The following is a 13,917-nucleotide window of genomic DNA, read 5'->3' as shown; positions in this document are numbered from 1 at the left end:
AATGTATATTTCTCTAGCCCTTGCTCTACATCATTGGCTGGCATGGTGGAGAGACTCACATCACAGTGACATCAGGATGATAGGTAAATAAATCTAACTAAATGCTAGACATGAGGAACTTGCCATCTGTGTACATGGCTGTTTACAAAGAATGAGAGGAAAAGTTCCTGTCCCAAGGGGCTTCCAAACTAGGAAAATGATTCAAGGGATACAACAGGAGAAGGGGAATGAAGTAGAGGCAGTCTTAAACATCAGCACCAGTCTTTTAAAATTAAGCACTGAAACTAGTGAAATCCTGGTAGGCGCAACTAAGGATAGGTGTATCTGTCAGGTCTGCACAAAAATTCCTACAGGGTTTTGTGTGGATTTCTCCTAATATACGCAATTTTGTATGCAATTATGCCTAGCAAATACATTTTTGTATGCTATTTTCACTAACACACACATTTTTGTGTGCACTTTCTCCTAATATACACATTTGTGTACACATTGTTGGAGGGGAGAGCTGCATCACAAAATCTGGAGAAGTACAAAAGCTGAAGGATAACTGCATTTCAGTCTGTGCATTGGTTTGGACAGTACGAAATAAGCATGCTCAGGGCCCACGGGATGCTGTCTGACTATTGGAGGGGGAAAGAACAGGGAACTGGGGGGGGGGAATGGAATAACCTAGAAGAGGCTATGGATGGAATGTACCATGAACAGGAGCACTCTGTACCGCAGCATTTTGTTGCAGGTCCCTCTTGTGACATTTATATTTCACCTTTCCTCTAAGGAGCTTGAGGTTCCATACATGGTTCCCCATTCCCCACTCCCATTTTACCTTTAAGCAACACTAAAAGATGGTGGCTGACCCAGTGCCACCCAGTGAGCTTCATGGCTGAGTGGGGACTTGAACCTGGGTCTCTCAGTCCTCACCGATGCAATGAATATGAACTTGAGCACATGCCGGGAGAGAGTGCAGGACAGGAAGGCCTGGAGTGCTATGGTCCGTGGGGTCACGAAGAGTCGGACACGACTGAACGACTGAACAACAACAACAACAACTCTCAGTCCTAGTCTGATACCCTAACCCAGCCTTCTCCAACCTGATGCTCTCTGGATGTTTTGGACTTCAGCTCCCATCAGCCCCAGTCAGCATGGCCAATGGTCAGGAGTGCTGGGAGATGTAGTCCATAACATCTGGAGGGCAGAAGGTTGAGGAGGGGAGGCTGCTCTAACCACTACACCACACTGTCATTACTGTTGAGATGTCTGAACAGGAGTCTTATCCTGCATATAAGGTGAGAGCTAATTGCTTTTATTGATACCTGCCAAACTTTTTTTTTAAATCTCCAACTTGAGGTATTGTAAAAAAAAAAAAACACACCTCCCCCTATTAGGGGATTGTTCAACGAAGTTTAGGAAACTTGGTAATGGCTCCAGTTTAGAGTACCGTATCAAAAGTTCAGAATGAACCTCACCAGTCACAGCATGTGAAATGGCAGGCTGCGTATCCCATGGTGCCTTAGCGTTCATGGGTGGGACTTCACATGCATGTGCAATACAGATAAAGTGTTTCTGCTGGACGCTCAGATTAAAGGGATCCTTCATCCACTGCTTTCTGATGGCTTCCTAAAACAAAAGACACTGAGATTCATTTGTAATTTTATTATTTTATAAGGATTTGTTAAATAATGTTTATTATTCTTTTATTAACGTTGTGTACATGTTTGTCAGCATACAACAGATACATTTTATCTCTAGTGTGCATGCATGTAAAGTCCCACCCGTGAACACTAAAGCACCATGGGATGCACAGCCTGCCATGTCACAAGCTATGACTGGTGAGGTTCATTCTGAACTTTTGATAAGGTACTCGTAAGACGAATAAGCTTTTCTAGCCAAAGGAACAGACATCCTCTTTGCTTTTAAATCAGGACAGGACAGGCTTTGGGGAAGGACCATAGTTCATTGGTACAGCACATGCTTTGCATGTAAACAGTCCCAAGTTCATTCCCAAGTGTCTCCAGTTAGGAAAAAGACTAGATAGCAACAGGTGATTAGGGCCGTATGAGAAATGAGTTTCAGTTAGTTTTCGATCAGGATTTGCCCAGTTTGCATCTTCCAGACTGAAGACCTGCGGTTGGTCAAAGTCTGTACATTTCCGAGCTTGTCATGTGATTCGCAGACCAAAAAAGTTGCATTTGCTAGCATGCATGCATTTGAAAAACGAGCATGAAAAAGTCCATACTTTTGAAAAATGTGTACAAACACACTTTAATCAATGGGAGAAGAATGTGTATGTTTCAAAGATGCGCACAGCTGATGCGTACATTTGGAGAAGCATGCATGACAATACGTGTGGATTTTCATGCGAAAAAGCAAAATTTGCAATCTGATTTGGACTTAAGTCGGAATGAGCTTTGAGATGGAACTTGGAGCACGTTGGCAAGCTTGCGTTCCGCTGGTTTGCACATCCCTGCAGGTGATGGGAAAGACCCTTCCTCTGCCTGAGACCCTGGAGAGCCACTGTTGATCACAGTAGACAGTACTGGGCTAGAAGGACAATTAGGCTGACCTGGAACTTCCTGTGTGACGACTGCAGAGTAAATGCATACGACAGTCAGAGAAGACCTTTCAACATTGTATCATAGGGAGAGGACAGGGGTGGAGTGGAGACAGTGACCGTTGGTATAACAGTGTTGCAAATACACAAGGGTGAATGTTGGCGGGCAAAGAATAGTTTCCCCCAATCTGATACCCGCCAGATGTTTTGGACTACAACTCCCATGCTCCCCAGCATGCTTTCTCGTTATGATGGGGGTTGTAGACCAATACGTTTGGAAGGCTGGTACAGAACTACCATGCTCTTTGGCAGCTCTTGTTGACTGAAACGGGGCTGTGCAGGAAACTGCCCTGGTTGATTAAGCCCTGAACTAGCATCAGCTCTTGCAGCATAATTTAACATTGAGACCTCTCTCCTGGCTAAGCATATCAAGAACGACAAGCTGCTCACTACCATAGTAAAGAAAAGGGACTTAAAAAAACAACAACACCCACAATTCTCCTTTTGTTAACTACGCTCCAGATTTTGATTTTGATTTTCTGCCGCAGGCTGTACCGGGTACCGAATTGTAACTGGAACTTGTCCCAGTAGCTGAAGGATAAGAGTTAAATTATACCACTTTAAAAGAAAAACAGGATTAAAGCTCTTTTAAAATGTATTTTGCCCTTCCTGTGGATGACAAAGGCTGTAGTAACTCATTTCTAAAGCTGCCAGCCAGATGTACGAGCATAAGCAAATAAAATTGCATCCCTGAAATCACAATTGCTTCTTGTTCCTTTCTGCATTTAAAGGGCATGCAGAATGCCCCTCTTGGATTTTAGAATTCATCTTCCCAGTGCTTTTTCCATGCTTTGATGATTTCCTATCCACCTATTTCCTTATTTACTTTATTAAAAAATCTGGTCGGGCTGGTGTCAGACAATAAATTTAAAGGGACTTCAGTCTGGATTGAGAGAGGCATCACTTCCCATAGTATACACAACCTATTTATTTTGTACCATTCCTGCTGCTGGTGAAGTAGGCTTTTGAACCAAAACCCTTCAAACCTGTTTATCAGAGGGAAAAGTGGCATAAAGGGACACATCATGAGCAGCAATTCTCTCTTTCAACCTGCCTCCAGAAAAAACCCTATTGTTGTGTTTCCATCTTCACCTTCTTCAATGTCCAGTCCACCTACCCATTCAGACTGCTCCTCCTCCCTTATCACTTGCAACCCTGATCTGTTTGGAGGAAGGGCAAAACACAAATTCATTGAGTCTTTCAGGACCAGACCTTAGAGAATAAAAAGTATGTTTGCTTATGAAAGTGGTGAAGGTGCTTCCAAAATGGTCCCACTGCTCTACAGATGTTATGTCTACCTTCACCCTGTTTAATGAAGTTTTTTTGCAAATCAAATGCTTCTTCCAATAGCAGACCCCTCCACCCCCTCTTCATTTGCAGGCTGTTGTGGTGACAGACGGAGAGAGAATTCTAGGTCTGGGAGATCTAGGAAGCTACGGCATGGGAATTCCAGTAGGGAAGCTTGCTCTGTACACTGCTTGTGGTGGAGTTCACCCCCAGCAATGCCTACCTGTCCTTCTAGATGTTGGCACAGACAATGAGGTAAGGTTGTTGCTTGTTTTCTTTTAATACTGTTTGTAACCTCAAAGTTGTGGATGATGTTCACTTACCATTCCAGCAACCCATGTTAAGTCTATTGCAGCAAAAAAATTGTGGCATCTTAAAGACTAATATATTTATTGTAGAAAGTTTTCTGGACTAGAGTCCACTCTATTAAATGCATGAAACATTATATACCAGCCAGCAGATTACAACACTTGGTGCATCTGATGAAGTGGACTGTAGTCCACGAAAACTGATGCTACAATAACGTTGCAATCCTGTGGATGTTTAGACAGAAAAAAGTCCTACAACTCCCAGCATTCCACAGCCAGCCATGCTGGCTGGGGCATGCTGGGAGCTGCATGACTTCTTTCTGTCTAAACATGCATAGGATTGCATCTTTAATTTGACAGTGGTTGTAATAAAACACCATGGGCAGTATCCAACATTGTGTATGCGCTAGTGGGACCCACTGCTAGTGTAACACGTTTCTTCAGGGTCATAGAATCATAGAATAGTAGGATTGGAAGGGGCCTACAAGGCCATCGAGTCCAACCCCCTGCTCAATGCAGGAATCCAAGTCAGAGCATCCCTGACAGATGGCTGTCCAGCCTCGTCTTGAACGCCTCCAGTGTGGGAGAGCCCACCACCTCCCTAGGTAATTGGTTCCATTGTTGTATTGCTCTAACAGTCAGGAAGTTTTTCCTGATGTTCAGCCGGAATCTGGCTTACTGTAACTTGAGCCCATTATTCCATGTCCTGCACTCTGGGATGATCAAGAAGAGATCCTGGCCTTCCTCTCTGTGACAACCTTTCAAGTACTTGAAGAGTGCTATCATATCTCCCCTCAGTCTTCTCTTCTCAAGGCTAAACATGCCCAGTTCTTTCAGTCTCTCTTCATAGGGCTTTGTTTCCAGTCCCCTGATCATCTTTGTTGCCCTCCTCTGAACCCTCTCCAGTTTGTCTGCATCCTTCTTAAAGTGTGGTGCCCAGAACTGGACACAGTACTCCAGAAGAGGCCTAACCAGTGCTGAATAGAGGGGAACTAGTACTTCCCAGGATTTGGAAGCTATGCTCCAAAAGAGCATTTGCCTTTTTTGCAGCCACATCACATGGTTGGCTCATATTCAGCTTGTGATCGACAACAATTCCAAGATCTTTCTCGCTTGTAGTGTTGTTGAGCCACGTATCCCCCATCTTGTAACTGTGCATTTGGTTTTGTTTTCCTAGGTGCAGAACTTGGCATTTATCCCTATTAAATGTCATTCTGTTGTTTTCTGCCCAGCGCTCCAGTCTATCCAGATCACTTTGAATTTTGTTTCTGTCTTCCCAAGTATTAGTTATCCCGCCCAATTTTGTGTCATTTGCAAATGTGATCAGCATTCCCTGACCTCCTCCTCCAAGTCATTAATAAAAATGTTGAAGAGCACTGGGCCCAGGACTGAGCCCTGTGGTACCCCACTCGTTACCTCTCCCCAGTTTGAGAAGGTCCCATTGATAAGCACTCTTTGAGTCCGATTCTGTAGCCAACTGTGGATCCACTGGATCGTTGTTTCATCTAGCCCACTTTGAGCTAGTTTGCTCATCGGGATATCATGGGGCACTTTGTCGAAAGCTTTGCTGAAGTCGAGGTATATATAAAGACTGTGTATCTGTATATATAAAGACTATTTAGAGACTGTGAGTCTCTAAAGGGACTCACAGCAAAGGCCTTGTACAGGACCAATTAACATATTTTAATTTCTTAATTCAAAACAATAATAATGCACATGCAATAATTGCGCAGTCACTGACTCTGCACTGACAGAGTCAGTGACTGGCGCAGAGTCACCCAGTGAGCTTCATAGCCAAATGGGGACTAGAACCCAGATCTCTCGAGTCTCGGTCTAACACTCTAACCACTGCACTAGCGCTCTGGTTCATTCACAGTAACCCAAAATTTAAAAAACCCCTGGGTTGCCGTGCCATGCAAACTGGGCCATTTACATTTCATTCCAAAAATGCCCTTGGAAAGCCCTCAGATCTTGCAAATTCCTCGGAGGACTACAGAAACCAGCAAGACCTCTCAAGAGGCATGATAAAATGTGCACATCACAGACAGTGACCGGGTTTGAACAATTTGCTTAATCCCTCACTGGCATGGCTTGCCCTGTTGTGCGAACCCAGCAAGGGTGGCTGGTTGCCGTGGTTAACAAGCCACCCAGAACCCATGGGCTGTCGTAGCTTCTGGGGTGGCTTGTTTGCCATGCCAACAAGCCTCCCTTGCCACCACCAACAGTAATGATGCAAATCCCCCTGGCACGTGATCAGCACATGCAGAAGTGGCTTATTTCCCCCTCTGTGATTGTGCAAACAACCCCAATACCTGTGTCATGCTGTGCATGGCTGCTGTGCATGTCTACTCATAGGTAAACCCCACAGAGTTCTAATTGGACCAATCCCAAGTAAGGGATTGCAGTCTAAGGGTGCAATCCTATGCAGGTTTGGACAGAAGAAAGTCCTACAACTTTAAGACACTTAGGATTGCACCCTAAATGTCTTAATATTTAAGACATGTCAGCAACCAGGGCCAGCTTCAACAAGATTGAAATCTATGACAATCTCTGAGACACTTGAGAAGTTTGGATGGTTGTCTGAATCCACCCACAGTAGGCTGACCATACGTACCTTTTTAAACGGGACAGTACCGTTTTTTTCATATTTCCCGACTGTCCCGTCGTTTTAATATAAATTTCAATTTTGTCCCGTTTTTAATTTTTTGTAAAAAAAACTGAACGCATTTATCATAAGGCTCTATGCTAATCAATGCATGCAGTAAAACTACTAGTGTGACGAAAGAGGAAGTTCCATTTACTTTATCCAGTCCGGGCCAGGCTTCTTGAGCTAGTGACGATCAGACGCCACCCCCTTGCTTGTCTGCAGTGGCGGGGAATTCAAGAGGCGGTCGCTAAGCCCCATTCAGCGTGTGGGAGCCAGGAGGGTGAGTCTTACTGTTATTTCTACCATCATTCCACCCATAGAGATTCTTTCTGCCCTACATTCAGTTTGATTCAGACTTTTCAGACTCATATTTCGGTTCAACAGGCTGTTAGCAATTTTTTTATTACAGCGGAACTCTCCGGTGGGACATTAGCATATACCGGCTTGTGATAGCAGTCAGGGTGTTCATTCCTTTTTTTTTTTTTTTGGTGAATATTTATGATTTTTTGGAGTCTTGCTGCATAAGATTACTTCATCGGAGAAATATTCATGGCGCAATCGTGGTGAAATACAGTCCCCCTCTACGTCTACCTAAATTTTTGTATGAGTTCTGTCACTGAAGAATAATTGTTAGCTCAATATGTTCATGTAATAAGACTTTTCTTATCGTCTTACTTTTTCATGAATACGGAATATTACATAACCCCATCCCGTTTTTGTCATCCAAATATCCCGTTTTTGTCTCAAGGAAATATGGTCAGCCTAACCCACAGACACAAGTGCCAGTTGTAACACAACTGGGAACTCTTGGTGGCAAGCACTTGGTTTCAGCAGGTATTGTGAGAGCTGAGAAATGCTGGATACCCTACTGTTCCACTGCTCGAAAATGAATGCCTTTCCTGGCAGTGGAAGTTGTAAATGTCAGCTCCATCTTTCAGCACCATCAGCCGAGTTTAAAAGATCCTGGCCAGGCAGATACAGATTTCACAGGAAACCAACACATCCCCGTGCCTGTTTGGAGAAGATTGTATTTCAGCAAACGGAGAATCCCCCTGTGGGTGTTTAGAGTCTAATTAATTTCAGTGTTTTGTCAGATTGCTCACTCTAATGCTTAGGATAATAATATGAGAGGATTGCATCTGTTAGCGGTTTTCTGCCTTATGACTCCAAGGGGATACAGTCCAGCAGTTTTAGCCCATGCCAGAAGGGACATCTGCAAAGATTTTTTGTTTGTTTGTTTTTGGCCAGTACATACCTCATGATTAATTGATGTGGTTGAGTTTAGTCAGCAAAATGCTCTTTAAAAAACACACAACACAAACAAGGCAAAGCAGCTTTTTTTAAAAACTGGCAGGTTATTATCTAAAATGTGGAGTGACAAAGCAAGATTGAGTGATGCTCCATGCATGAGATCAAGATTGCAATCCTGGACAATGTTACTTGGAAGGTCATCCCATTTCAATAAATTATTTACTACATTTATATCTCACTCTTTTCCCAAGGAGCTCAGGATAGCATGTATGGTTCCTCTACACCAAGAAAAAAACCCTCCATTTATCCTCAAGCCAAGCCTGTAAAGGTGGTTAGACTGAGAAAAAGTGCCAGGCCTAATGTCACCCAGGGAGTTTATCGACTGAGTCAGGATTTGCATATGGTTCTCCCTGTACTTAGTCTAATAGTCTGGCCCAGTCTTCCCCAACCTGGTGCCTTCCAGATGTGTTGGACTGCAACTTCTAACATTCCCAATCAGATGGCCATTGGCACAATTCAGAATGCTGGTTTTGACTAGAAAGCTCTATACAGCTTGGGACCAGGCTACCTGAAAGTCCCCTTTCTCCCATACAAGCCTGCCCAAGTTTTAAGGTCTTCAAGGGAGGCCCTTCTCTCAGTAATGCTGCTCTTGGAGGCACACTTGATGGTGACACAAGACAGGGCCTTCTCGGTGGCTGCTCCGAGGCTGTGGAACTCCCTGCCGAGGGAAGCTAGGTTGACTTCCTCTGTGCTATCCTTCCGCCAGCAGGCAAAGACATTGTTATTCAGACAGACCTCTGACATTCAAGCCAGTCTGTTGGATTGGGTGCTGGTTTTATTCTTTTATTATTGTGTTTTTTAATCGTGTTTTTAATATTTGTTTTATTATTGTGATAACCTAATTTTTAGTTTATATTTTAAAAATTCCTATGATACTTAATCACCTTGAGCACCATTTTCGTGTGGAAAGGCAGGGCGCAAACCAAATCAATAAATAATAAAGAGCCTCTGCTGAAAGATTTTAGAGGGAGAATATTGATTATTGGACAGAATAAATAGTAGTAGTAGTAGCAGCAGTAGTAGTGGTAATCAACTTAAGAACATTTTTTTTACAAATGATGCCTATTCATAATGTTCATTTGTTTGAAGACATTTATAGCCTGCCTTTCCATTATAAAAATGTGCAAGGCAGCTTACAAAAGATTCATAGAAACAAAGTACCACAAGTAAGTAGACTAAAACAACCATCAGAAAGCAGCATAGAATAAAATCAGGAAACCTTAAAAGACATAAGAAGAACCCTGCTGGAGAGGTCCATGGGTCCATCTGCTTCAGCTTCCTGTTTCCCACGGCAGCCAACCAGATGTCTGTGGGAAGCCCACAAACAGCACACGAGGGCAAGAGCCATCTCCCGCTGCTGTTCCCCAGCAACTGGTATCCAGAGGCATGTTGCCTCTCATCCCAGAGGTAGTAGATAGCCATCATGACTAAGAGCCATTGAAAGCTTCATCTCCATAAGTGTATCAAATCCCCCCTTAAAGCTAACTACGTTTATGGCCATCCACACATCCTGTGGCAGCAAATTCTGCAAATTAATGATGCATTTTATGATTAAGCATTTTCTTTCGTCCATCCTGAATCTAGTGCCAATCACTCTCATGGCATTGGTTGTAGTGTTATGAGAGAGGGAGGAACACTTTTTCCATGCACTTTCTCCATGCCATACATCATTTTATCAACCTCTGTTGTGTGGACCTGATTGGTGCCTGGATGAGAGACCACAGGGGGCCCCATGTCAACATTTCAACAGCTATTGTGAGAGCAGATAGATGCTGGACACCCTCCCGTTCTGCTGACTGGAAACTGAGATAGCTATCCTGTCAGCAAGAGTTGAGGGGTCAACTCCGTCCTTCAGTGTGATAAAGCGAGTTGGAAAGATCCTGGCCGGACAGAAAGAGAAGTTACTTCCCTTCGATAACTGCAAGGGAACCAACATATTCCTGTGCCTGTTTTGAGTTTTACAAGGCAGAGCTGGGTATAACCCTGAAGAATAAATAAGGGCACTCCTCAGATTTGTAGATCTAAGCAGTGAATTGCCATGATTAGATTGTATATTCCCATTTTTGAATGGTTCTCCAGCTTTCTGTGATGCACTGAGATGGTAGGTGCTGTTCAGGTGCTGCTACAGTGATGACAGGGAGGAGCAGAGAGAGCAGAGGGGCAGATTAACAGCAGAGTCCAAAGCTATTTCCGCAGAAAAAGTCAGCGAGTACGCAGGAAATCCCGCTCACCTTAAACAAATGAAAAATGTCTGAGTTACAAGACACACATAAGAAGCAAAGGCAGCCATGTTGGTCCATAAGAAATATTCCAAAATCTATGGTAGGATTATTATTAAGGCCCAAGTGTCTCAAAATACTGATCAAGCTTTTGAGTTTTCCAGAACTCTTTATCAGGCTGGATGTTAAGCAAAGCAGGGAGTGGAAGGTGGGGGAGAGAGAAATGGCTTGATGCTGAGCTCACAAAATTTGTATTTAGTCACAGTCTGAAAATGCTAGCTGGGGAATGCTGGGAGTTGTAGGACATTTTTCTGTCTAAACATGCATAGGATTGTGCCCTAAATCTGCCAAAACCAGTGCAATCAAATGTTTTTCTCAAAACTTTCTCTGCAGAAAAGTCCATACCACAGCCATATGGCTTCAAACTTGAGAAAGTTCCTCCTGATATCCTACCTGACTATTACGATGGTCAAAGCTGGCACTGTAATAGAGGCCACCTAGACAACTGCCTAGAGTGCCGAAATTCCAGAGGCAGCTGTCCCAGTGAGAACAAGACAGACAGACAGAGAGAGATTGCCTACATCTGTGGAGGCAAGAACAGCTCATCAGCTAGACAATGTTGCCTGCATCCCAGGGGCCACCATCCAGTGTCTTTTCATTCACCCTGGCTATTTGAGGGCCTAGACTGGGGTGGGCAACCTGGAGGCTGCATGCAGCCTCCAAATTGTCTTTTTTAAAAATGCTTTAGTGCTATGCAATGCTGAAAGGCTAAAATTTTGTTTCAGAATGAACTAAATTTGAGCTTTGTAGAACACCATGGCAGTTTGCCACTGAATTCAGGTGGCAAAACTGTGTGGTTTTTGTGTGGGCACTCCACAGAGAGCAGCCCGCAGGAGGGTCGGAAATAGCGCCCAGACCCCCTGAAGTTGCCCACCCCTGGCCTAGACACATTTGACATAAAATTAAGGAAGTGACAGGCATTTAAACTGAACATGAAAAAAACCCTATTCTGGTTAAGTATTGATAATTTAATATGTGCTATTGTTATGTTACTGATCATAGGACAATACATAAGGTACAGCAAAATTTTAATTTGCCTCAGGCAGCAAAACCCCAAACCATAGGCTGCCCTAATTGTGGTCCTACAGCGTGCTGATGCAGTTTTGGGGTCTTGTCCTTGTTTTCTACCACTGAGGTAGGAGACAGCTGGCTCTCCCTTGTACATTGCCTATGCAGAAAATATCGCTGTAGAATTTTTCCTTTCCCATTATGGAACAGTGGAGAGGAACGTGAGTCACAGTCCAGGGAATCCCCTTTTATGTTTCCTGGTGAAGGAACACAGCTGTGTGCCGGCAGCTCTGAAAAACAACAGAGAAAAACGAGGTGAGACAGTCTGCGTGCCAACCACATAGTGCTGGGAAACAATAGGTCACTTGATGGGATGCCCTCACATCCCTCATCTTTCATTTGGCTAATCCAGCTACCGATTCCTTGCAGGATAAAAACAGAATTCCTCTCCACTTAGTCACCAGGGCCAGTTAGTCATCCCGCCAGTCAACACACCTGCTTCTGTTTCCATTGCTTGATGCAGGATCCTGATTCCCACCAGGCTAAACCAGCACCTGATTCCTATGAGTCACTAGTCAGGCTGGACCTTCCGATTTGCATTTGGCATGATGGCTGGTATGGACAATCACCTTTCAACCAACAATATGATCCCCCAGTGTGGTTTGGAGCTGCAAGACAAGGCCTAAATACCTCAGCCCTTGAAAAGTCAATGTGTGAACAGAATGCTGGTCTAGATAGCCCTTTGATCTCATCCAGCATGTCTCTTCTTAGAATCATAGAATAGTAGGGTTGGAAGGGGCCTAGAAGACCATCGAGTCCAACCCCTTGCTCAGTGCAGGAATCCAAGTAAAAGCATCCCTGACAGATGGCTGTCCAGCCTCGTCTCGAATGCCTCCAGTGTGGGAGAGCCCACCACCTCCCCAGGCAATTGGTTCCATTGTCGTATTGCTCTAACAGTCAGGAAGGTTTTCCTGATGTTCAGACGGAATCTGGCTTCCTGTAACTTGAGCCGATTATTCTGTGTCTTGCACTCTGGGACGATAGAGAAGAGGTCCTGTCCTTCCTCTCTGTGACAACCTTTCAAGTACCTGAAGAGCGCTATCATATCTCCCTTCAGTCTTCTCAAGGCTAAAGAGGCCCAGTTCTTTCAGTCTCTCCTGATAGGGCTTTGTTTGCAGTCCCCTGATCATCTTCGTTGCTCTCCTCTGATGCCTTCTTATGTTCTTAAAACATCTGGGTATTTTTTGCCATTATGTTAACATAGAGGTGGGCCTTCCAGATGTTTTGACCTACAACTCCCATAAGCCCTAGCCAATGGTGAGGGATCCTGGGAGTTGTAGGTCAAAACATTAGGAGGGCCACAAGTTGCCAACCCCTGTGTTAACAGATCTCGAAAGCAAAGATCACCTTAAGGCCTTTTTAACAATTGATTTTATTTCAGAGACCTATTCTGTGGTAATTAAAAATCCCTCCCATGTGATCCAATTTTGGTCTGATCCAATAAGGTGGTTGTTATATTCCTGCTGTCACCACACATAGCAGGGAATGGAGATAGTAAAGTCTGAACAACACCGTTGTTATGCTGGAACCCTGAGTTAAGTGTAGACCTCACACTGCAAAAGGTATTTGTGTTTGCTTTGTTCTCCAGGGGAGTCTTTTAATTGCACAGAAACCAAGTGAACTACAGAGTGGGTCTTATTTAAGGTTAACTGCTTGAAATTGAGATAACCATCAGACATCCTGGTAACTCGAGGAATACAATTTCTGTCTCGCAGGTCAAAAAGCAGTAGGCGGGCAGACAAAGTTTGTTTTCTCTTGCTCTGTTTTAGGCCCTCCTGAATGATCCACTCTACATTGGTCTGAAGCATAAGAGGGTTCGTGGGAAACAGTACGATGACCTGATTGATGAGTTTATGCAAGCGGTTGCTAACAAGTGAGTGGAATTTCGAGTGTGCATGTTTTCTCCCATTAGCTGCTTTGCTTTTTAAAAAGGTTAAAATAGCACCTAAACATTCAGTTTTCGGCACGTTTTCAAACAGAGAAAATCTATTAAATGGGTGTCCCCGTGGGTGTTCTGAGAATGACCCTTTGTACTTGAACATTCTTGAGTCAAGGTTATTTACGTCCATAGAAATCTGATGGGAGGCTGGCATATCTGGAAAGATTTTCGGCTGTTCTCACAGGGGAATCCCAGATGCAGCTCATGCAGATCCAGATGCAGACTCCCCAATCTCATGCCTTCCAGATGTCTTGGAGTTCAACTCCCATCAGACCCAACCAGCATGGCCAATGGTCAAGAATGCTGGGAGTTGTAGTCCAAAGCATCTGGAGGGCATCAAGTTGGGGAAGTCTGATCTTGAGACTGAGGCCTAGTTATGACTCAGGTGTTTAATCCATGTCTCAGCTGTACCACTTCAGGCTGCAGTTGGAAACTCACATATCACAATGTTCCTCCATCCAAAAAGAAAT

The 13,917-nt window shown here is 44.0% G+C and overlaps 1 protein-coding gene across 3 annotated transcripts in view; it reads left to right on the top strand.

Annotated features, from left to right (window-relative positions):
• The window catches only part of ME3 (malic enzyme 3), a 150,710-nt gene that overhangs the window by 101,102 nt on the left and 35,691 nt on the right, over positions 1-13,917 (top strand). For all 3 annotated transcript variants that reach the window (XM_084842543.1, XM_084842546.1, XM_084842545.1), the window contains 2 exons: positions 3,989-4,150; positions 13,278-13,381. In XM_084842543.1, the coding sequence (XP_084698669.1) occupies positions 3,989-4,150; positions 13,278-13,381 (266 nt within the window). The remainder of the gene's footprint in view (positions 1-3,988; positions 4,151-13,277; positions 13,382-13,917) is intronic.

This window comes from Heloderma suspectum, chromosome 3 (genome assembly GCF_057233095.1).
Source record: "Heloderma suspectum isolate Gila_16-S chromosome 3, 16-S_ref, whole genome shotgun sequence".
NCBI lineage: Eukaryota > Metazoa > Chordata > Lepidosauria > Squamata > Helodermatidae > Heloderma > Heloderma suspectum.
Note: the sequence above shows the minus strand (reverse complement) of the source record. Positions and strands in the feature narration are given on the sequence as shown.